Source organism: Blastomyces gilchristii, assembly GCF_000003855.2.
Source record: "Blastomyces gilchristii SLH14081 genomic scaffold supercont1.1, whole genome shotgun sequence".
In the NCBI taxonomy this organism is placed as follows: Eukaryota; Fungi; Ascomycota; class Eurotiomycetes; order Onygenales; family Ajellomycetaceae; genus Blastomyces; species Blastomyces gilchristii.
Genome location: NW_003101682.1, coordinates 8,118,139 through 8,140,700, shown reverse-complemented (window position 1 = coordinate 8,140,700; position 22,562 = coordinate 8,118,139). Strand labels below are relative to the sequence as shown.

At 29.1% G+C, this 22,562-nt stretch overlaps 2 protein-coding genes across 2 annotated transcripts; one reads left to right on the top strand and one right to left on the bottom strand.

Moving 5' to 3' along the window:
• Window positions 1-8,048: 8,048 nt before the first annotated feature.
• Window positions 8,049-8,771, bottom strand: BDBG_16216 (uncharacterized protein; the record flags this gene model as incomplete). Its single annotated transcript, XM_031724212.1, has 3 exons — window positions 8,049-8,188; window positions 8,243-8,279; window positions 8,431-8,771. Coding segments are annotated over 3 exons (518 nt in total), but the record flags the coding sequence as incomplete, so codon positions are not given.
• Window positions 8,772-16,932: 8,161 nt separating this feature from the next.
• On the top strand, window positions 16,933-17,761 carry BDBG_16215 (uncharacterized protein; the record flags this gene model as incomplete). Its single annotated transcript, XM_031724211.1, has 3 exons — window positions 16,933-17,273; window positions 17,425-17,457; window positions 17,689-17,761. Coding segments are annotated over 3 exons (446 nt in total), but the record flags the coding sequence as incomplete, so codon positions are not given.
• Window positions 17,762-22,562: the final 4,801 nt, after the last annotated feature.

The window sequence follows — 22,562 nt, the reverse complement described above, 5'->3', positions numbered from 1 at the left end:
ATGTCCTAGTTTCAGCTGTATTATAGATGAGAATATTTTCTTTTTACATTTAATTGAACAAGATTTCCAGTTGAGTTTTGTTTCAAATCTTGAATAATGTATACTCTTCTTTTGTTTCTGCCAGCTTTCATTCCACTTGTCTAAACAAGATTCTTTTATTTTTCTCTTTATAAAAGACCAGGACACAACTTTTTGAATAGATCTGCTTAATTCTGCACTCTTTTTTGCAGCTGAATCAGCCAATTCATTGCCATGAATATTCATATGAGCAGGAACCCAGTGCAGATGAATTATCAGCTTTGATATTCTTCTCTTTTGAATTTTCAAAACAGAGTTTAAGATCAGTTCAAGATTCATTTGATCATTATGAATCTGACTATTTCTAAGTCTTTTTAAAGCAGCTTGACTATCAGAGAATATCCATGCCTCTTTCAAACTATTTCCTCTTTTATGAGATTTTATTTCTATGAGTTTGAAAGCTTTCACTATTGCAAATAGTTCAGCATCAAAGACTTCAGATTCACAGCCTAGATTCCAGAAATCTGAGATAAAATTGATATTATCTTCAGTATAAGCAATGCCTGCGCCTAATCTATTCAGATTCTCACTCTTTGAGCCATCTGAATAAATCAGAATAGAGTCTTTTATATTGATTGTAGAAATTCTCTTCAAATGCTGTTCACATTCTTTCTCTTTTGATAGTTCACTTATTTGTAAGTCTATAAGAGATTCAAGCTTTTCTCTCCAGGGAGATAACTTCTCATGATCCACTTTTTCAACATTTAAAGAAGAAAATTGATTTTTAATCAGAGAGCATAGTCTGTAAAGTTGAGAAGGCATTTTCTTTGAAGAATCATTTTCATTCCAATCAAGAAATCTATTTCAATCCAGTTCATTTCCAGAGTTAATTGGAATCTGTGTGATAATTACATAAGAATCTCATGAAAATGATTAAGAGTTAACTATAACTCTTCTATATGAAAGATATAAGATGAATCTGTGTAATAGTCAGAGAAAGATCTGCAGATTATAAAGAATCTTACAGAATAAGAAACTAAGTGACAGACTCTTTTCTCTTTATAGTAACAAGAGATTTTTCCTTACTGAGGTTTTTTATAGATATGAAGAGTTTTTAGTAAGTATCACTGCAGTGCTGAGCTGATTCTATGAAATTACTCAGTGAAAGACTTCACAGACAAAGTCTTAGAGAGAGAATAGTATATAAGAAATTCTGCTTCTTACAGATTCTTTATCTCTATTTATATCTCTTATGTAATTAATAGAGTTAGCAGCGATTGACTACACACAACTATATAGACGGAAGTTCATAAATACTATTCATAACTCAGCTTGAATGCTATTATATATTTAATCTCTATATTTTATCTTCCTACTGTGAATACTTCTAGTAGTTAACAGTACATATCACGTTAAGCTGCAAACACCTGAATAATCGCCTGCGAGTACTTATTCTTATATTAAGCTCTCTCTTCTTGATGACTCAAGTAGTTGCAAAGATGTCTTCAAGAAGGTTGATAATGTATATTACTCATATCTTGTGAGTATTAAACTGTCTCAGATTAAGACAGCATTTTCATTTAAGAGTATAAGTAAAGTTGTGAAATTCAGATAATATATTTCTCTTATAATTCAGAGAATCTCTGATCTTAATCTCTCTATCTTTATAATAGATATAGATGTGTAGAGGCTGTAACAGTGACAGAGTAATTAAAGAGCTTATATCAAAGTATGTAGTGAGTTCAGAAATCTCAGACTTCTGTCAGAGTAGAGATGTATACACTCTAGAAAATAATGTGAAGTTTTCTTTAGAGAGTGAGATTAGATCAGTCTCAGCATAAGTGTGTGAGACTATATTAATCTGTTAATAGAGCTTGACTGATTCAAACTTGTAATCAGATTGAGTAATTCAAATTGTAATGTGATGAAACTGAAGCAGTGACTGATCAGCAGTGCTATATAGAGATAGTTGTTTGAGAAGCTGTATAAGTGAGCTTAACTATCTGGCTTGAATAGTAAACTTATGAGCTACAGAGTTATTGTGAGAATATCACAGATATGATACTTAGTATACTAAGAAGATTGTATGAGAAATGCAGTAACTCTTGTATATATTTCAGTAGAAGAAAAATGAATTATTGACCTCTTTAATAAGAAGCCAGCATCTAGCTATTCTATATAGACAGTGAGTGAATACTCTTCTCTTATTTCATGAGTGAGAATAGCCAGAGTGATATCTCAGCAGCATCTCACTACTAAGAAACAGTAATCTGCTGTTCTTGTATAGAAGTGAGATTCTCATATTCATCAATCAGATCTTTCTATAATATATCTGAATGATGTCATAGATTGGTTGGAAACCGGTTCAAACAGCCTGCAGAATGAATGGAATAATCCGCATAAAAGCAATAAGCCGTGTGGAACCGCAACAGGGCCTTGGCGCGGCTGAGAGCGTGACATCAATATCTTGAGATCTGAAATGTTAATGTATAGAGAGCACTTGAGTAAGAATTAAAAGATGACTGTAAAAGTATTAGCAGACACAGAAGCTTCTACATAATATATTAATAATTATATAATTTAAAGACTGAAAGAGGTCTGCTGAGTGAAGAATTCTCAATATATAAGATTATCTGATAACTGATATTTAGTATCACCTGCAAGAATAAGAGTTCTCTTACACTTCAAAGAATGATGTTGTTATATTTAAGTGTGAGACCTACAGAACATGAAATACAACCTTATTCTCAGACTTAATTGATTTCAAAGGTTCAATTCACAGATTCAATGATGTATGTATTATATGCAGTTAACTGATAGAAAGAAAACAGTTCATATAATTCTATTAACTAATATAAGAAGAACATTTCACACCTCAGATATAGAAGAGTTAAATCTGCTTATATAGTAATAAATAAGAAGAATGATTCACAAGATCTTATCTGAAAGCATTCTGTATATTATACAAAACTCAGAAGTGAGAGAAATCGAGATAAAGAATATACGGAAGAACAGATGTATGAAGAAACTTCTAGAGAAGTATGAGAAGATCTTCTAAACAGATCTTTCACTAGAATTACTATTGAAACAAGGATTTGTATATGAGATTGACACAGAGAATGAGAACCTAGTCAATCAGAATGCATATCTTCTGTCACAGACATATCTTGAAGAACAGAAGTATCACATTACAGACCTTCTAGAATGTAGTCATATATAACTCTCATCAAGTACATAAGACTTCTCAGTTCTAGACTGACCTTGTAACCGTGTCTGAGACCAGAAACAGAATTTTTAATAGTCTTATTACTAATTCAACTGATCTCATTACACAGTTTTAACATTAGATAGTAGTTTCATACTGTCTCAGTGAGACTTACTGTCTACTCTTGTCACATTTTTCAAATGAGATCATGATTTTCACTTCTGAATTTAAATTATTTTTATTACTTTAAATGACTTTAAATCTCATTTGAGCATTATCAAAAAGCTTTACTTTTTAAAACATTAAGAATAGTCTAAAAGAAACCTTAAAATGTCTAAAAATAGTAACTTTATGCCAAGAATGAGACTAAATGAGATTAAATAAGACCACTTTCTCATTTTTTTCAAGTCATAGTTTCATTTCAAGATTTGATATATAGTCACTTTACATGTTTTTTAATGACTAGTCCCAGCGGGATTCACGCCAAGAAATGTATAAGATCAGATCAAATGAGACCAAACATGAAATTTATAGTTTCAGCGGTCAGTCTACTCAGTTCTATTCATGAAAAAGATGAGTGAGAAGTGACAGATATGTAGTGATTATTAAGCACTTAACAAGCTTATGATTAAGAATGAATATTCACTGTTATGAATTCAATAACAGTTGAATTTAGTTGAAAACATCTAATATCTATTGAAGATTAATTTTCTCTCAGAATACTGACAGATCTGTGTAGATAAACTGTCAGTACTGTGAACTATGTTTAATATATAATGAAGAAGGTTTAAATTTCTAATAATATTATTCAGTCTAATAAATGCACATGATATCTTTCAAATATTGATGAATATAATTGTTTATAAACAGAATCAAATCTCATATCTCATATATCTGAATAATATTCTAGTCTTCTCAAATTTATACAATGAATATCTGAAGTATCTCCATGAAGTGCTTATAACTCTGATAGAGTATAAGCTCTACATCAAATTAATAAAGTGTGTGTTTGAAACAGAACAGTTGAAGTTCATAGAATAGATAATAAGTAATGACTTTATATACTTTATTCTGAAGAAATTGAATGTTATAGTAAATTAGTCACAGCTGAGAAATATATATTATGTACAATAGTTTCTTAAGTTGATCTCATATTATCACAGATTTATCAAAGATTTTATATGAATAGCTGCATCACTCTCAAATGTCTTAAGAGAAATAGATTCTAATCTGTAGAAGAAGAAGTTTCATTTAATTATCTGAAATTCTATGTATGAAGAGGCCTTTCTTACACTGAGAAAATGTGTGATAATATTCTCAGTGCTTATTCAATCAGATTATAATAAATATTTCTATATCAAGAGAGATATATCTGAATGAGCTATTGAAGATGCTCTTTTACAGATGAGTAACAACAGCAAGCTGCACTCAGTAATATACAATGATAGAAAACTATCAGATGCTAAGCTCAATTATTCAGTATATGAAAAGAAATTGCTAGTGATTATACATGTATTGATATTATGAGATAAATATATTAATAACAGGTATATAATAATAGTGCTCACAGATCTTGAAAGTCTTATCTATCTATAATCAATAATAAAACCTTTTAAATACTTAGTATATTGAATCTCAGAGTTTCACATGTATAATCTTCATATTAAATACTGAAAAGAATCAGATGCTGTAATACCTGATATAATCAGATACAGACTCAATTTCATGAGTAAGAATTCTGTGAATCAAATATAAGAGAAGTTCATGTTAAATATACTGAGAGAATACAAGAAATCAGAATGAGTGAACACAATAATCTCTTACTTAAAGAATAACAAGATATCAGATAATAAGTATCTTACAAAAGTAGTAGAAGAGATACTTTCAAAGTTCAAGCTGAGAAAATTGAAAAATAATGTTGTGCTTTACTATGATCTAGAATATGCAGAAGCTCTCTATCTAGAATATTCATTTAGACACAACTTAGTGACTTATATATACAAGGAATTTGATCACTTAGAAAGCTCTGAACTTATGAGTGTACTTGAATCAAGAGTATACTGGCTAAGCATGACTGAGAACATTCAGATATACACTCATGAGTGCCTGAATTATCAGATTATGAAAGAATCTAAGAAAGGATTGAAATGTGAGAAAGTGCAATATCAGATGAAATATACAATACAACTGTTTAAATGATGAAGAATGAACCTCATAGACATACTGCTATAAATGTCAAATGAAAATTATTGAATAATCACTGTTATTGACTATGCTACTGACTGATCAGTTGTGAAAGCAGTTTCAGAGATGACAGAGAAGATGATAATGAAGTTTCTACATAATAAAATCTATGTCAACTATGAAATACTGTGTGAGATTCTAACTGATAATGATGCAAATCTTGTAGAAGAAGTGATAAGAGATTTCATGATTTAGTTACAGATAAGACATTATAGAATAACATTATATAATTCACAGATAAATGAGAAGATGAAACACTTGAATGAAATTCTGAGTAATATACTAATAAAATATCTAGTGAGCAAGCCTACATGACTATGAAATTAATATCTTGAGCAGGTGCTATTAGTCACATGAATTCAACAGCATGCAGTCTTTAAGCATTCATCATTCTACCTGTTATATGAATTGCATCCGCGCATTCTGAAGAATGCTTCAGAACAGATGAGAAAGGAAACAGCAGTTGCAGACATAGCAGAAACAGTGATTGCAGACACAGCAGTCACAGACATGAAATCAAGATTGAAAGAGATCAGCTATGCATGTGCAAAAGTTAATAAGATACTTCTGAACTGAGTAATTCAATTGAAAAGAATATGAGACTCACTAGTTAAGAAATCAAGTCTCAAGATAAGAATGTGAGTTCTCATATATAATGAGAATTCTGAGAAGTTTCAATCTAGATGGTTTAAGGTCTATAAAATACTTAAATCACATTCTCTGAGAACATACACAGTGAAAGAATCAGAGAAATGAGTCTTGTACAATTTAATAAATAATTCATATCTTATGAAGATGAAGATGTAAGACTTAAGTAAATTATAATCATCTACAGCACTATCATCAGTGTTAAAAAAGAAGAGACTTATAATTGAAAAGTCTTATAAAGTAAGAGAAATTATAGATATTTATAAATCAGATAATCTCACTTATTCTGATCTTTTCAGAATTATAAGAAAATAATAAGAAGTAATGAATAAATCAGATGAATATCACACTTTAATAAGTAATGAGACTGTAGCTGATTATATAATAATGCACTGCAGAGAGTGAGTATAATGCAGTAAAGAGCAGTTTCAAAGCAGCAGACTTACACATGAATCAGATTACAGAAGAAAAATGAATTCAGAGTTAGATTTAACTATCTATATTAGTTCAATTGTGAAGACAACAGAGAATAAAGTATCTGAAACATTCACAGATATGTAAAATCAAGCTATCTTAATCTCTGAGAATGCTCAGAGATCAGATGAGACTAGCTTTAATAAGCTGTTTATAATAGTAATCTAAGCAGGTGAGAAGAGACAGTATATTGTACAAGACAGAATCATAAGAGATGAAAGCTGCTGAATCTAGTCACTGAATACTGTATTATATAGAGATTATATAGAAGTAGTAACTAGCAGATAAAGGAAAAGTATAAGAAAAAGAAAGAAATAATGAATTAGTTATTAACTATAAAAGTCAGCTGTAAAAGATAAATGTTATTATACACATCTTATTCATTTTTATATATTATATATTTAATCTATTTTCAACACCACACTACTCAAAAAATATCAAAAACAAAGAAAATCTTAAAACCTAAAATCTGTAAGAGATTCAAGAGCTGTAAGCTACTCTTATAATAACACTATATATATCTCTAATTTCTCTAACACTCTATGTACAACAGTATGTAAGAATAAGTACTTGCAGGCGATTATTCAGATGTTTGCAGCTTGGCATGATATGTACTGTTAACTACTAGAAGTATTCACAGTAGAAAGATAAAATGTAGAGATTAAATGTATAATAGCATTCAAGCTGAGTTATGAATAGTATTCATGAACTCCAGTCTATATAGTTGTGTGTAGCCAAGGGCCGCTAACTCTATTGATTACGTGAGAGATAGAAATAGGGGTAAAGAATCCGCGAGGAGCGGGATTTCTTACACAGTAATATCATTTATCACAAGATCAGCTGAAATATCAATATAGAAATGTATATATATGTGTGTAGAAAAATTGAAAGAGAGCATGAGACCTGCACAATCAGAAGTCAAGACAGAGAGAACAGAGATAAAAGAAACAGAAGAAGAAGAAGATACAGAACTGAATAAATAATAGCAGAAGTTACTCAGAGCTGAACACTTACAACACAGAGTATGCATAATCTTATTCACAGAAGAGGTGTTAAGAGAGAAAATGAAAGAAGAAGCTTGAGAGTGAAAAGAGATAGTCTCAGCAGTGTTATTATCTTGAATTAAAATAACCTCTGACATCAGAGTAACTAAGAATCATTGTTAGTATATAAAACTGTAAAAACAGAGATAATAATTACTGAATAAACACTTACTGATCTTAGAATTATACATATAATTACAACACACATGACACTTCTCAGAATGAGAGAGAGAAACACAGAGAAATACAGAGAGAATAACATAATATATAAACAGCCTGTTTTCATGATAACATCTCAGATAAGATGTACAAGTCTCATACTTATGAGTGTAAAAGAGTATAACATTCACATTTCTGTTTCTGAAAACACAGATATCTTTTACCTGTATTATGAAGTTGAATAACAGATGTTAGACAATAGACTGATACAGATCTATCATTTCAAAGAAATTCATCAGAGTAGATATATTCATAATATTGAACTTTACAGTTATAAAAAGTTTCTTGATATCTGTGAACATTATAACTTTATATATAATAAAACTCAGAACAATTTCTTCTAAGAACAGAAAAATCAGTGTTAGAAAGAGAAGATGAAAAAAGAAAAGACTTATAATCTCAATACTGTTAAAGAGAAGAGAAAGTCTCTGATATAAATAATTGATTATCTCATCATAAATACTTAAAATGAATATAATAATCAACATCTATAACTAAGCATTATATAGTTGTATTATATATTATCTTTATATAATAAATTATTCTAAAGATTAGTAAGAAGAGTGAAAGTGTATATACTGAGAAACATAATTTATCAAATCTATACAACATCTTCTCAAAATAAAGAGAGCTGATAATGAAAGCAGAAGCAGCAGAGACAGAGAGAACAGAAGAAGCAGAAGTAAGAATCACAGAAACAGAGATAGCAGAAGCAGGAGAATCAGATACAGAGACAGATATAAGAGATTGAGAAAGAGATGTAGAGAAAGAAACAGAGAGAGTAGAAAAAGATATAGAAGACTCAGTTATATATAACACAGATAATTTCTTCATTATCACATTTCTCAAGTTCTCAATTAACAATTTAATATTGAGATTATAATTATCAGCAGATATGAATCTGTCAATATATGAAAATTCTATAGAAATAAAAATTAATACATCAGTATCTGCATTCACCTACAATCAGAAAACACAATCAGATATCTGATAAGAAAGAAGATCAAGAGTATATAAGAAGATGAAAAAAATATACTATTTTTAATAGTACATTCTGATAATTGTTAGAAGATAAACAAGTTCTGATTATATTTCACAATATGTTACACTTACTGCTAATAAACTGCGTGGTATAAGTACTATAACAATACTTATTATGAGAACAGAGAGCTATCATCAGAAACACATATAATATAATAGATGAACAGATAGAAGGTATTAAGTAGAAGAAGAGACAGAAATCTTAAATAAGATAGTAATGTTTAATAAAGATGATAATGTAAAGAAGATAATTGAAGAATGAAAAAAGTTAGTGAATAAGAGATGTACTATAGTAGAAGTTTCTTTGTGAAAATGTACACAGAATACTAGTCAAATCAGAAATAGACTATACAATTATGAACACTAGTGACATGCTAATTCACATGAAGCTAGAGTGTATGTCATGATCACATGAGTGTGACTGAATCAGGTGAGAGAGAATGTGATTTGAAAGAACATATGACTGCTGAATAATAACACAGCCACTTCTGAACATACTTATGAATGTAAAGAGGTCATAGCGGCCACTAATTAATTTAGTATAATCTATATAAGAAGCCGGCGTACGCCTGTAATTATACACTGACTGAAGCAATCTTTGAATTATAAATAGATTTAGTTAACAAGTCTGATCAATAAACATTCTTTAGAAAAGATATGAAACAGAAATCTATTATAGATCTAACTTTCATATCATAAAATCTAATTGAAAAAGACTTATAAACTGATTTATTATTTCAAATAAAACTTCACAATTAAGTCATGAAATCATTCAATTTAATATTGAACTGAGTGAAAAATAAAGAAGTGAAAATCCTCTTCTCTCTAATCTGTATAACTTTGAAAAAGCTGATTGAAAAGTAGTTACAGAAAGTGTAAAACGGCTGAAATCTGAAATGCAGAGTGAGCTCTATTGAAATTAAAGTTAAGATATCTTAAATAAAATGCTTAAGAATAGAGTAAAGCTGATTACATCTATTCTTCTAACAAGTATTAGAGAAAATATTTCAAAGAAAAAGTCTTCTAAGTATTTCAAATCTTGATGAAATGAAAATATCACTTTTAAAAGAAAATAATTAGTTACTGCTGAGAGAGATTGAAAGAATAACTTAATATCTGATAAAGAGTTAAAAGCTATTCAAAATGAATATTTTTCAGATATTAAAAGAGTTAAAACAGATTGTTGAAACAAATTTCTTGAAGAAGTATAGAAAAAAGAAGTTTTTTAAAGTCTTCAACTATACTAAAACAAGAAGTTATTATTATTATTATTCTTCAGTTATAGATGTATGCAGTCAGAGACTCTGATATCTACCTGAGAACTTTTAGTTCTCAGGGTTTTTTATATATCTATAAAGTTAACTATTATACATTCATCAATTTCAGATATGTAAAATCAGAAAATTCCTGCTCAGAATACAAAAACTGTTTACAAAGTGCAGTATTTTAACATCTTCTAATACTTTAAAATCATCTGACAATACCATGATAAAAGAAAAGAGAACACAGTCTGAAAGATAGACATATTAAATAGATGAATAGAAAAGAATAGAAAGAAAAAGTAAAGTAAAGAGAGACTGTAACAAAACAAATTATTAAAAGATAGTATATAGCTGTTGTAACAGACTATATCTGATTAATTTTCTTCTCTTCATATTCAGATATTTCTGAATTTAGCTATTTTCTTATAGCTGCTTGAGTTTCTGATAGAAAGTCTATTAAGTATTTAATTCCAGTCTCAGTTGAGAATAAGAATCTCATATTTAATTGATTTAGATTATACTTCTCTTTCAATCTGGCTCTGAGACTATTGTATAATGCACAGTGTATTACAATATACTCAGAATTCTCATTTGTATTGTAGAATGAGCATTCTATTGAATCAAATCTATTATCAAATCTTTTTATATAAGATGTGAAATAGCCATGTTCTAGTTTCAGCTGCATTATAGATGAGAATACTTTCTTTTTACATTTAATTGAACAAGACTTTCACTTGAGTTTTGTTTGAAATCTTGTACATTTTTTTTGTTTCTGCCAGCTTTCATTTCACTTATCTAAACAAGATTCTTTTATCTTTCTCTTTATAAAAGATTAGAACATAATTTTTTGAATAGATCTGCTTAGTTCTGAAATCTTTTTTACAGCTGAATCAGCCAATTCATTGTCATGAATGTTCATATGAGCAGGAACTCAGTGCAGAGAAATTATCAGCTTTGATATTCTTCTCTTTTGAATTTTCAAAACAGAGTTTAAAATCAGTTCAAGATTCATTTGATTATTATGAATCTAACTATTTCTAAGTCTTTTTAAGACAGCTTAACTGTCAGAGAATATTCATATCTCTTTTAAACTATTTTCTCTTTTATAAGATTTCATTTCAATGAGTTTGAAAGCTTTCACTATTACAAATAGTTCAGTATCAAAGACTTCAGATTCATTATCTGAATTTCAGAAATCTGAGATAAAATTAATATTATCTTCAGTATAAGCAATGTCTGCATCTAATCTATTTAAATTTTCATTTTTTAAGTTATCTGAATAAATCAGAATAGAGTCTTCTATATTAATTGTAGAAATTCTCTTCAAATACTGTTCATATTCTTTCTCTTCAGATAGTTCACTTATTTGTCAGTCTATAAGAGAATCAAGCTTTTCTCTTCAGAGAGATATCTTCTCATGATTAACTTTTTTAATATTTAAAGAAGAAAATTGATCTTTAATCAGTGAGTATAGTCTATATAGTTAAGAAGGCATTTTCTTTGAAGAATTATTTTCATTTCAATGAATAAATCTATTTCAATCTAGTTCATTTCCAGAGTTAATGATGAAAATGATGAAGAGACTCTTTCTCTGATTATATGATTTGAGCTCATCTTCATAACTCTCAGAGCATAGTTCATACAGGTCTTTTTAAATTCAATAGCAGAAGATGGAATTGAAGCTTCAATTTTCATTATTTTAATAGAAGATGATTTGAATGCTCTCAGAATTCTTCTCAAAACTCTGTTTTATAGACTTTGAAAAAGTTCAGTGAAATTTCTTTGATTATTCTATTAAACTTGAACTTCATAATCAGCTACTGAGATAATACAGGTTATATATAACTGTCTTATAGTCTGAAACAATAGACCTCTCTCTGTATTTGATAGTCTGATTATGTTATTCAATAGTCTTTCTGCCTTGATAGTTCTTTGTTGAATGTAATATTTAAAATTTAACTTGAACTTTAATCATACTTCTAATCATTTGATATTTAAACTGGGTTTAATCTCTCTATTTAAAAGAGTTAGATATAGTTCTTTCTCATTGAATCTAGAAAAGAAATGAATTAACTCAGTTTTATTCATATTAAATTAAATTTAATTATTATGTACTCTAATGAAGAATTTCTTTACTAATTTTTTAATCACTTTCAAATTCTCTCTGATTGTTTTTGAGCTGTAGACTAGATCAATATCATTTATATAACTCAGAGATCTCACTATTTTTGTATCTCTATTTTTGAATAGATATGCAGTGTATATTGCAAATAAAAATCAGAGAGATTGAAGATTCTTACAGTACTTCTATTTTTATCTCAGTCTTGTCTTATTTCATTTCATTAAAGAATAGTTGTATGATTCTTTTAGATATAAAACAGTTAACTCATTTTATTAGAGCAAGAGACAGTTTTAACATCTTCAAAGTCTGAATTAACTTTGATTTTGAAATATGATTAAATGTTTCTTTTATATCAATAAAAACTGCAGTTGAGACCAGATCTTCATGCTTTACTATTTGAATATTATGAATAACTGAGAGAACAGTGTCAATTACAGAACATTGATTTCTATCTTTCATTTATTCACTGAATAAAAGAGAATTATTAATAAAGCTTATAAAAAATATTTAAGAAGCTATTATCTTTTCTAAAACCTTTTCTAGACAGTTCAATAGAGATATTAGTCTATATAACTTAAAAATTGAAATTTTTCTATTAGATTTTACAAGCATCACTACAGTGGCTTCTCTTCAGCATTCAGAATGATATTCATTTTTTAAGAGATTGAAAAAGAGCTCAAAATATTCATTCTTTAAGTAGAAGTATATATTTTGAATAATCAAATAATTGATTGAATCAGGCTCTGCAGCAGTTTTAACTGAACTTGAGAAGATAGCTGACTCTAATTCATCTTGTATAAGCTCAGAGCATTCTCAGTCATTTTCATCAGTATAGTTATGAAGTGATATATTCTTTTTCTCTGAATCTGAATCTGATGAGTATTGAAAGAGAATTCTTATAAAAGCTTGACATTTTTTCTCAAAAACATTTGCTGTATATAATTCATTCTGAAACTTATATTCTAGAGCTGAAAGTTTTACTACACTTCTTATTTTAGTAAAGTTAAAAGCTTTAAAAACTTTCTTTTCTTATACTTCTTTAAGAAATTTATTTCAGCAGTCTGTTTTATCTCTTTTGAGATCTGAAAAATATTCATTTCTGACAGTTTTGAACTCTTTATCAGATATTACATCATTCTTTCAATTCCTTCTAGCAGTAGCTAATTATTTTCTTTTAGATATGATATTCTCATTTCATCAAGATTTAAAATACTCAGAAGACTTTTTATTTGAAATATTATCTCTAACACTTATTAGAATAATAAATGTAATAAGCTTCACTCTATTCTCAAGCATTTCATTTGAGATATCTTGATCAGGATTTCAATATAATTCACTCTGCTTTTTAGATTTTAACAGTTTTATACTTTCTTCAACTGCTTTTCAATCAGCTTTTTCAAAGTTAAACTGATGAGATAGAAGAGAGTTTTCACTCATTTATTTTTCACTCAGTTCAATATTAAATTGAATAATCTCATGATCTGATTCTGATATCTCATTTAAATTATTAAATCAGTTTACAAGTTCTTTTTTCATTAGATTTTGTGATATAAAGATTAGATCTATAATAGACTTCTGTTTCATATCTTTTCTAAAGAATGTTTATTAATCAGACTTGTTAACTAAATCTATTAAATACTTAAAAATTCATTCAATCAGATTATCTTCTCTTACTCCTCTTTTACATTCTGAAATTTATCAGAAATGATGTGTATTGAAATCTTCTACTATTATAGAGTTTCTTAATAAAGTTTTATTCAGAAATTCTCTATCAATTATTCAGATATTGTTATTTTTCTTCAATGACTTTTCATTATATGTATTTATTCACTGTCTAGTATCAAACTCATTCTCTTTATCTATAATATCACGCACCAGAATATCAGTGTCAGACATGATATTAAATCTTAGATTGAATTGATATCTTAATCTCTTTCTTTCATAGATCACTACTCTTGAGTTTATCTCAGACTTTTGAGATAGAAAGCAGTAGTAGCTTGAATGAGAAATAACATATTTTTACTCAGCATCAAAATTCAGCTTCTGAAGCAGTATAAAATCAACTTTTTATTCAAATGTAATTTGAAGATAAGAATAAATACAATTTGTGTTTCTATTCACATTATTTTGAATAAATGTGATTTTTGAAGAGTTTTTAAACTTTTTTTATTGTTTTAGTTGTATATTCATACTAAAAGAGAGTAGAGTAGAATCTTTTCACTATTATCAGATAGTAGATTATAACTATTCTGACAAGTAGAAATCTCAACTACTTATATTATATCTAGTTTATTATCAGAGTCATTTTTCAATTCTCTAATCTTAACAGAAGTTTGAGAATTCAAATTCTGTTTACATTTAGCTGGAGAATTGAAGTTTGAAATATTAGATAGTTGAGAGTTTCTTCTTTTTAAGCTTACAGTTGTGAGTTTACTGGCTTGACTATTCTCTTCAGTTCTAGATTTGCTTTGATCTTCATCTTTTCTTCAGTTCTTTTGAGTTCTTGAAGTAAACATACATTCTTTTGAGCTAGATGCATGTTTTTCTTTGCAATTAGAGCATCTAAGCAGAGTGTGTTGATATATTTCATCTCTTTTTAAGCATGTTTCACATTTATGCTCACTAGTTTTGTGATCTCTGACATAGAATACACATTTTGAGTCTCTAAAATAAGAGATTGCAAAGTGTTCATATCTTTGACAGTTTAAATACTGTGTTTGAGCTTTGAGATTCATTCTTGAGTCTTTGTATTCATGAACTCTCATTTTTAAATCTGCTACTCTTACTTCAAAGATCTTTGACTGTTCAAGTGTTTTTATATATACTACAACAGAGGCATTTCTTCTGCTTTATCTGAACTCAATTGAATTTAATTGTACAGACTCTTTTCTCAGTTGAATAGAGTTGTATTCTTCTAATTTGTTTTTGAGAAGTAGCATTTCTTCTTCACAGTCAAAAATTACAACTAGAATATTATAAAGAATGAATTTGTCTCACTTTTCATCTCTCTCAGATAGAATTGTTGTGTTTAACAAAGATTCTACTGCTGATTTTCAGAGATTCACATTCTGAATAAGAAATTCCGCACTGAATTCAGACATTGTAGTCAGAATGATGAAGTTTTCAAAGAAGAATGACTCAATTGAAGCTATAACTGATTTTTGAACTTCAATATCAGTTATTAACTGAGAAAAGAACTGCTGATTGATTTCATTTCTAACTCTGAAAATAAGATTTGAGTTTAGCTTGTTTCTCTGCAAGATATTCTGATTTGAGAATTTGAGAATAAGTCTTCTATTTCTGTAAATTTGAAAACTTTTCTCTTTTTACATTTTTTTCTTCACTTTTCTATTGATAGAAGTATGAGCAGTATTCTTCTCAGTTTTCTCAGAATTTTGAGCAGGTTTTGATGTAATTCAAAGGTTGCTTGAGCTAGCATACGATTACAGGCGTACACCGGCTTCTTATATACTGTATACTAAATTAATTGGTGGCTGCTATGGCCTCTTTACATTCGTAAGCAAGTTCAGAAGCAGCTGTGTTATTATTCAGCAGTTGTACATTCTTTCACACTACATTCTCTCTCATCAGATTCAGTCACGCCTATGTGATCATAATGTATGCCCTAGCTTCATATGAATTAGTGTATTACTAGTGTTCATGATTGTGTGACCTATCTCTGATTCAGCTAGTATTCTGTATACACTCTCACAAAGAAACTTTTACTATATTATATCACTTATTCACTAACTTTTTTCATTCTTTAATCATCTTCTTCATCATTATCATCATTAAACATTATTATCTTATTTCAGATTTTTATCTCTTCTGCTATTCAACACTTTCTATCTGTTCATCTATCACATTGTATATATTTCTGGCAATGGCCTCTCATTCTTATAACAAGTGTCATTGTAGTGCTCATATCAGGCAGTTCATTAGTAGTAAGTGTAACATGTTGTGAAATGTGACTGAGACTTGTTTATCTTCTAATAATTGTCAGAATGTACTAACATGAATAGACTGACTGTGTGACCGTGTCTGAGACCAGGATCAGAATATTTAATGATCTCATTATCAATTCAACTGATCTCATTACACTGTTTTAACATTAGATAGTAGTCTCATACTGTTTCAGTGAGACTTACTGTCTACTCTTATCACATTTTTCAAATGAGATCATGATTTTCACTTCTCAATTTAAATTATTTTTATTGCTTTAAATGACTTTAAATCTCATTTGAGTGTTATCAAAAAGCGTTACTTTTTAAAAAATTAAAAATAGTCTAAAAAAAACCTTAAAATGTCTAAAAATAGTAACTTTATGCCAAGAATGAGACTAAATGAGATCAAATGAAACCACTTTCTCATTTTTTTCAAGTCATGATTCTATTTTAAAATCTGATATATAGTCACTCTGCATGTTTTTTTAATGATTAGTTCCAGCAGGATTCACACCAAGAAATGTATGAGACCAGACCAAATGAGATCAAATGTGAAATTCATGGTCCCGGCGGCCAGTCTAATCATGAATGATACATCTTCTTCATCTTCTTATATACTTCTGACTCTCTTTTCTCTAGCAGTATCTGATTATGTTTTTCTGATTGTTTTGCATGACTGCAGATACTGATATTTTTCTTTTGATTTATGTAGAATCTTCACATGTTGACAGATCTGTATCTGCTGATGATTGTGATCTCAATGTTAAATTATTGATTGAGAGGTGGGAGGAAGTGATAATGAAGAAATTATCTATATTATATGTGACTGAGACTTCTGCATCTTTCTCTACTCTTTTTGTTTCTTTCTCTGTCACTCTCTCTCAATCTTCTACACCTGTCTCTGTGTCTGATTCTCCTGCTCTTACTATCTCTGTTCTCTTGATCTCTACTTTCACTACTTCTGCTCTCTCTGATTCTGCTGTCTCTGCTTTTATTATCAGCTCTCTCTGTTTCAAGAAGATGTTGTGTAGACTTAATAAACTATGTTTCTCAGTGTGTACACTTCTGCTCTTCTTACTGATCTCTAGAATAATTTATTGTATGAAGATAATGTATAACATGACTATCTGAAGCTCAGTCACAGATGCTGATTATTATGTTTATTTTAAATATTTATAATGAAATAATTATTTATTTATATCAGAGAATTATCTCTCTTCTTAACAGTGTTGAGATTGTAAGTCTTTTTCTTTTTCATCTTTTCTTTCTGATACTGATTTTCCTATTCTTAGAGAAAATTATTATGAGTTTTATTATACATCAAGTCATGATATTCACAGATATTAAGAAACTTTTTATAACTGTTAAATTCAATATTATGAGTATATTTAATCTGATGAATATCTTTGAAATGATCAATCTGTATTAGTCTATTCTCTGATATTTATTGTCTGACTTTGTAATACAGGTGAAGAATATCTATGTTTTTGAAAACAGAAATGTGAATATTATACTCTTTTATACTTATAGATATGAGGCTTGTACATCTTGTCTGAGATGTCATTGTGAGAATAAGCTGTTTGTATACTATGTTCTGCTTTCTGTATTCTCTCATGTTTCTCTCTCTCTTTCTGAGAAGCCTTGTGTGTGTTGTAATTATATGTACAATTTTAAGATCAGTAGATATTCATTCAGTAATTATTATCTCTGCTTTTGCAGTTTTCATATACTAATAATAGTTCTTAGTTGCTCTGATGTCAGAGGTCATTTTAATTGAAGATGATAATGCTGCTGAAACTACTCTCTCTCACTCTCAAGCTTCTCTCAGCACTTTCTCTTTCTTTTCTGCAGAGAAGATTGTGTGCACACTGAGTTATAAGTATTCAGTCTCAGATGACTTTCACTGTTATTCATCTGATTCTGTATCTTCTTCTTCTTTCATTTCTTCTATCTCTGCTCTTTCTGTTCTGACTTCTGATTCTGCAGGTCTCACACTCTTGTTCAATTTTTCTATACATATGTATACACATTTCTATATTGGCATTTCAGTCAATCCTGTGATAAATGATATTAATATTGTACACAGAGTAGTAGAGAAATCAGAGATGTATACAGTGTTATTATAAGAGTAACTTATAACTCTCAAATTTCTTACACATCTTGAGTTTTGAGATTTTCTTTGTTTTTGATGTTTTTCAGATGATGTGGTGTTGAAAATAGATTAAATATGTAGTGTATGAAAATGAATGAGATATATATGATAATATTTGTCTTTTACAGCTGACTCTTATAGTTAATAATTAATTTATTATCTCTTCTCTTTTCTTACACTTTTCTTTATCTGCTAGTCACTACTCTTACATAATCTCTATATAATACAGTGTTCAGTGACTAGGTTCAGCAGCTTTCATCTTATGATTCTGTCTTGTATATTATACTGTCTCTCTTTGCCTGCTCAGATCACTACAGTAAACAGCTTATCAAAACTAATCTTATTCAATCTCTAAGTGTCTTCAGAGATTGAGATGACTTAGTCTCACATGTTCACAGATGTTTCAGATAATTCATTCTCTATTATCTCTACAATTGAACTGATGTAAACAGTTGAATTCAACTCTGAATTTCTTTTTCTTCTGTGATCTGATTCATGTACAAGTCTGCTGCTTTGAGACTGCTCTTTGTCATATTATATCTGCTATCTGTGATGTGTTATTATATGACTGACTACAGTCTCATCACTTATTGAAGTGTGATATTCATCTGATTTCTTTATTTCTTTTCATTCTTTTCTTATAATTATGAAAAGATTGAAATAAGTGAGATCATCTGATTTATAAGTGTCTATAATTTCTCTTACTTTGTAAGACTTTTCAATTGTAAGTCTCTTCTTTTTCAACACTGATAAAAGTACTGTGAATAATCATAATCTGCTCAGGTCTTGCATCTTTATCTTCATAAGATATGAATCATTTATTAAGTTGTATAAGACCAGTTTCTCTGGTTTCTTCAATGTGTAAGTTCTCAGAGAATGTGATTTGAGTATTTTATAGAGTTCAAATTATCTAGATTGAAACTTCTCACAACTCTCATTGTATATGAGAACTCATGTTCTCATCTTAAGACTTGATTTCTTAACTAGTGAGTCTTGTATTCTTTTTAATTGAATTGCTTGATTCAGAAGTAACTTGTTAGCTTTTGCATGTACATAGATGATCTCTTTCAATCTTGATTCTGTGTCTGTGACTGTTGTATCTGCAACTGCTGTTCTCTCTCTCATCTCTTTCAAAACATTCTCTGGGATGCATGGATGCAATTCATACAACAGATAGAATGATGAACACTTGAAGACTGCATGCTGTCAAATCCGTGTGACTAATAGTGCCTGTCTGAGATATTCATCTTATAGTCTCATAGACTTGCTCACTAGATATTTCATCAGTATGTGGTTCAAGATTTCATTCAAGTGTTTCACTTTCTCATTCATTCACAGATGATATAATGTTATTGTATAATATCTTGTCTGTAACTAGCTCATGAAATGCCTCACTGATTCTTCTACAAGATTTGTATTATTATTAGTTAGAATCTCACACAGTATTTCATAGTTAACATAGATTTCATTATGTAGAAACTTTGTCATCATCTTCTCTATTATCTCTGAAACTGCTTTTGTGACTGATCAGTCAGTAGCATAATTAATAGCAGTGATTATTCATCAATTTTCATTTGATATTCATAGCAGTATATCTATGAGATTCATTCTTCATTATTTGAATAATTGTATTGTACACTTCATCAGATGTTACACTTTTTTATATTCTAACTCTTTCTTACATTCTTTTGCAATCTGACAATTCAGGCACTTATGAGTGTATGTCTGAATGTTCTCAGCCATGCTTGATCAGTATACTCTTGATTCATGTACACTCATGAGTTCAGAACTTTCTAAGTGACTGAATTCCTTGTGTATGTAAGTCATTAAGTTATATCTAAATAAATGTTCTAGATAGAGAGTCTCTGCATATTCTAGATCACAGTAAAGCACAATATTGTTTTTCAATTTTCTCAGCTTGAAGTTTAAAAGCATCTCTTCTATCACTTTTATAAGATACTTGTTATTCAATATCTTGCTATTCTTCAAGTGAGAGATCATTGTGTTTACTTATTCTGATTTCTTATATTCTCTCAGTGTATTTAATACAAACTTCTCTTATATCTGATTCACAGAACTCTCACTTATGAAATCAGGTCTGTGACTGATTGTATCAGATATCACAGTGTCTGATCTCTTTCAGGATTTGATATGAAGATTGTATACTTAAAACTCTGAGATTCAATATACTAAGTGTTTGAAAGATTTTATTATTAATTATAGATAGACAAGGCTTTTGTGATCTGTGATCACTGTTGTTGTATATCTGTTGTTAATATATCTATTTCACAATGTCAGTGTGTGCTTAATTGCTAGTAATTTCTTTTCATACACTGAATAATTGAGCTTAACACTCAATAGTTTTCTATCATTGTACATCATCAAATGCAGCTTGCTATTCTTACTCATCTGTAGAAAAGTGTCTCTGATAGCTCATTCAGATACATCTGTCTTAATATAGAAAGGTTTATCATGATCTGATTGAATAAGTACTGAGAATATTATTACATGTTCTCTCAGTGTGAGAAAAGCCTCTTCACATGTGATATTTCAGATAATTGAATAAAACTTCTTCTTTTGCAGATTTGTATCTGTTTCTCTTAAGAGATCTGAGAGTGATGTAGATATTTATGTGAAATTCTTGATAAATCTGCAGTAATATGAGATTAACTTAAGAAACTATTATATATAATATATATTTCTCAGCTGCAGTTAATTTACTATAACATTTAATTTCTTTAAGATGAGGTGTATACAGCTATTACTTACTACATATTCTATAAACTTCAACTCTTCTGTTTCAAACACATACTTTATTAATTTGATATAGAGCTTATACTCTGTCAGAGTTATAAGCATCTCATTGAGATGCTTCAGATATTTGTTATATAAGTTTGAAAAGACTAGAATGTCATTGAGATATATAAGATATGAGATTTCATCCTGTTTATAAAGAATTGTATTCATTATTATTTGAAAGATAACAGACATATTTGTCAGACTGAATAGCATTATCAGGAATTTAAACTTCTCTCATTGTGTATTAAACACAGTTTGTGAGACTGATAGTTCATCTATATAAATCTGTTAGTATTCTGAGAGAAGATTAATCTTTGATAGATATCAGATATTTTTAACTGTATTCAACTGTTATTGAATCTGTGATAGTGAATATTTATTCTTGATTATAAGCTTGTTAAGTGCTTGATAATTGATACACATCTGTCACTTCTCATTCACCTTTTTCATGAATAGAACTGGGAAGCCTCACATGCTTGATAAGAATTGTATGAGATCACATTCTAGAAGGTCTGTGATTTGATGCTTCTGTTCTTCAAGATGCATTTATGACAGAGGGTACACATTCTGATTAACTGGTTTCACATTCTCTGTGTCAATCTCATGTACAAATCCTTGTTTCAGTGATAATTTCAGTGAAAGATCTGTTTAGAAGATCTTTTCATACTTCTTCAGAAGCTTCTTCATATGCTTATTCTTCTATATATTCTTTATCTTGATTTTCTCTGCTTCTGAGTTCTGTATGACATACAGAATGCTTTCAGACAAGATCTTGCAAATCATTCTCTTTACTCATTAATGTGTAAGCAGATTTAATTCTTCTATATCAGAGATATGAAATGTCCCTCTCATATCAGTTGATAGAATTGTATGAATCATAGAGTACACATTCTGATTAACTGGTTTCACATTCTCTGTGTCAATCTCATGTTCAAATCCTTGTTTCAGTGATAATTCCAGTGAAAGATCTGTTTAGAAGATCTTTTCATACTTCTTCAGAAGCTTCTTCATATGCTTATTCTTCTATATATTCTTTATCTTGATTTTCTCTGCTTCTGAGTTCTGTATGACATACAGAATGCTTTCAGACAAGATCTTGCAAATCATTCTCTTTACTCATTAATGTGTAAGCAGATTTAATTCTTCTATATCAGAGATATGAAATGTCTCTCTCATATCAGTTGATAGAATTGTATGAATCATTTTCTTCTTATCAGTTAACTGTATATAACATGTACATCATTGAATCTGTGAATTGAATCTTTGAAATCAATTAAGTCTGAGAATAAGATTATATTTCATGTTCTGCAGCTCTCATTCTTAAAGATAATAAGATCATTCTCTGAAGTGTAAGAGAACTCTTACTCTTGCAGATGATATCAAATATCAGT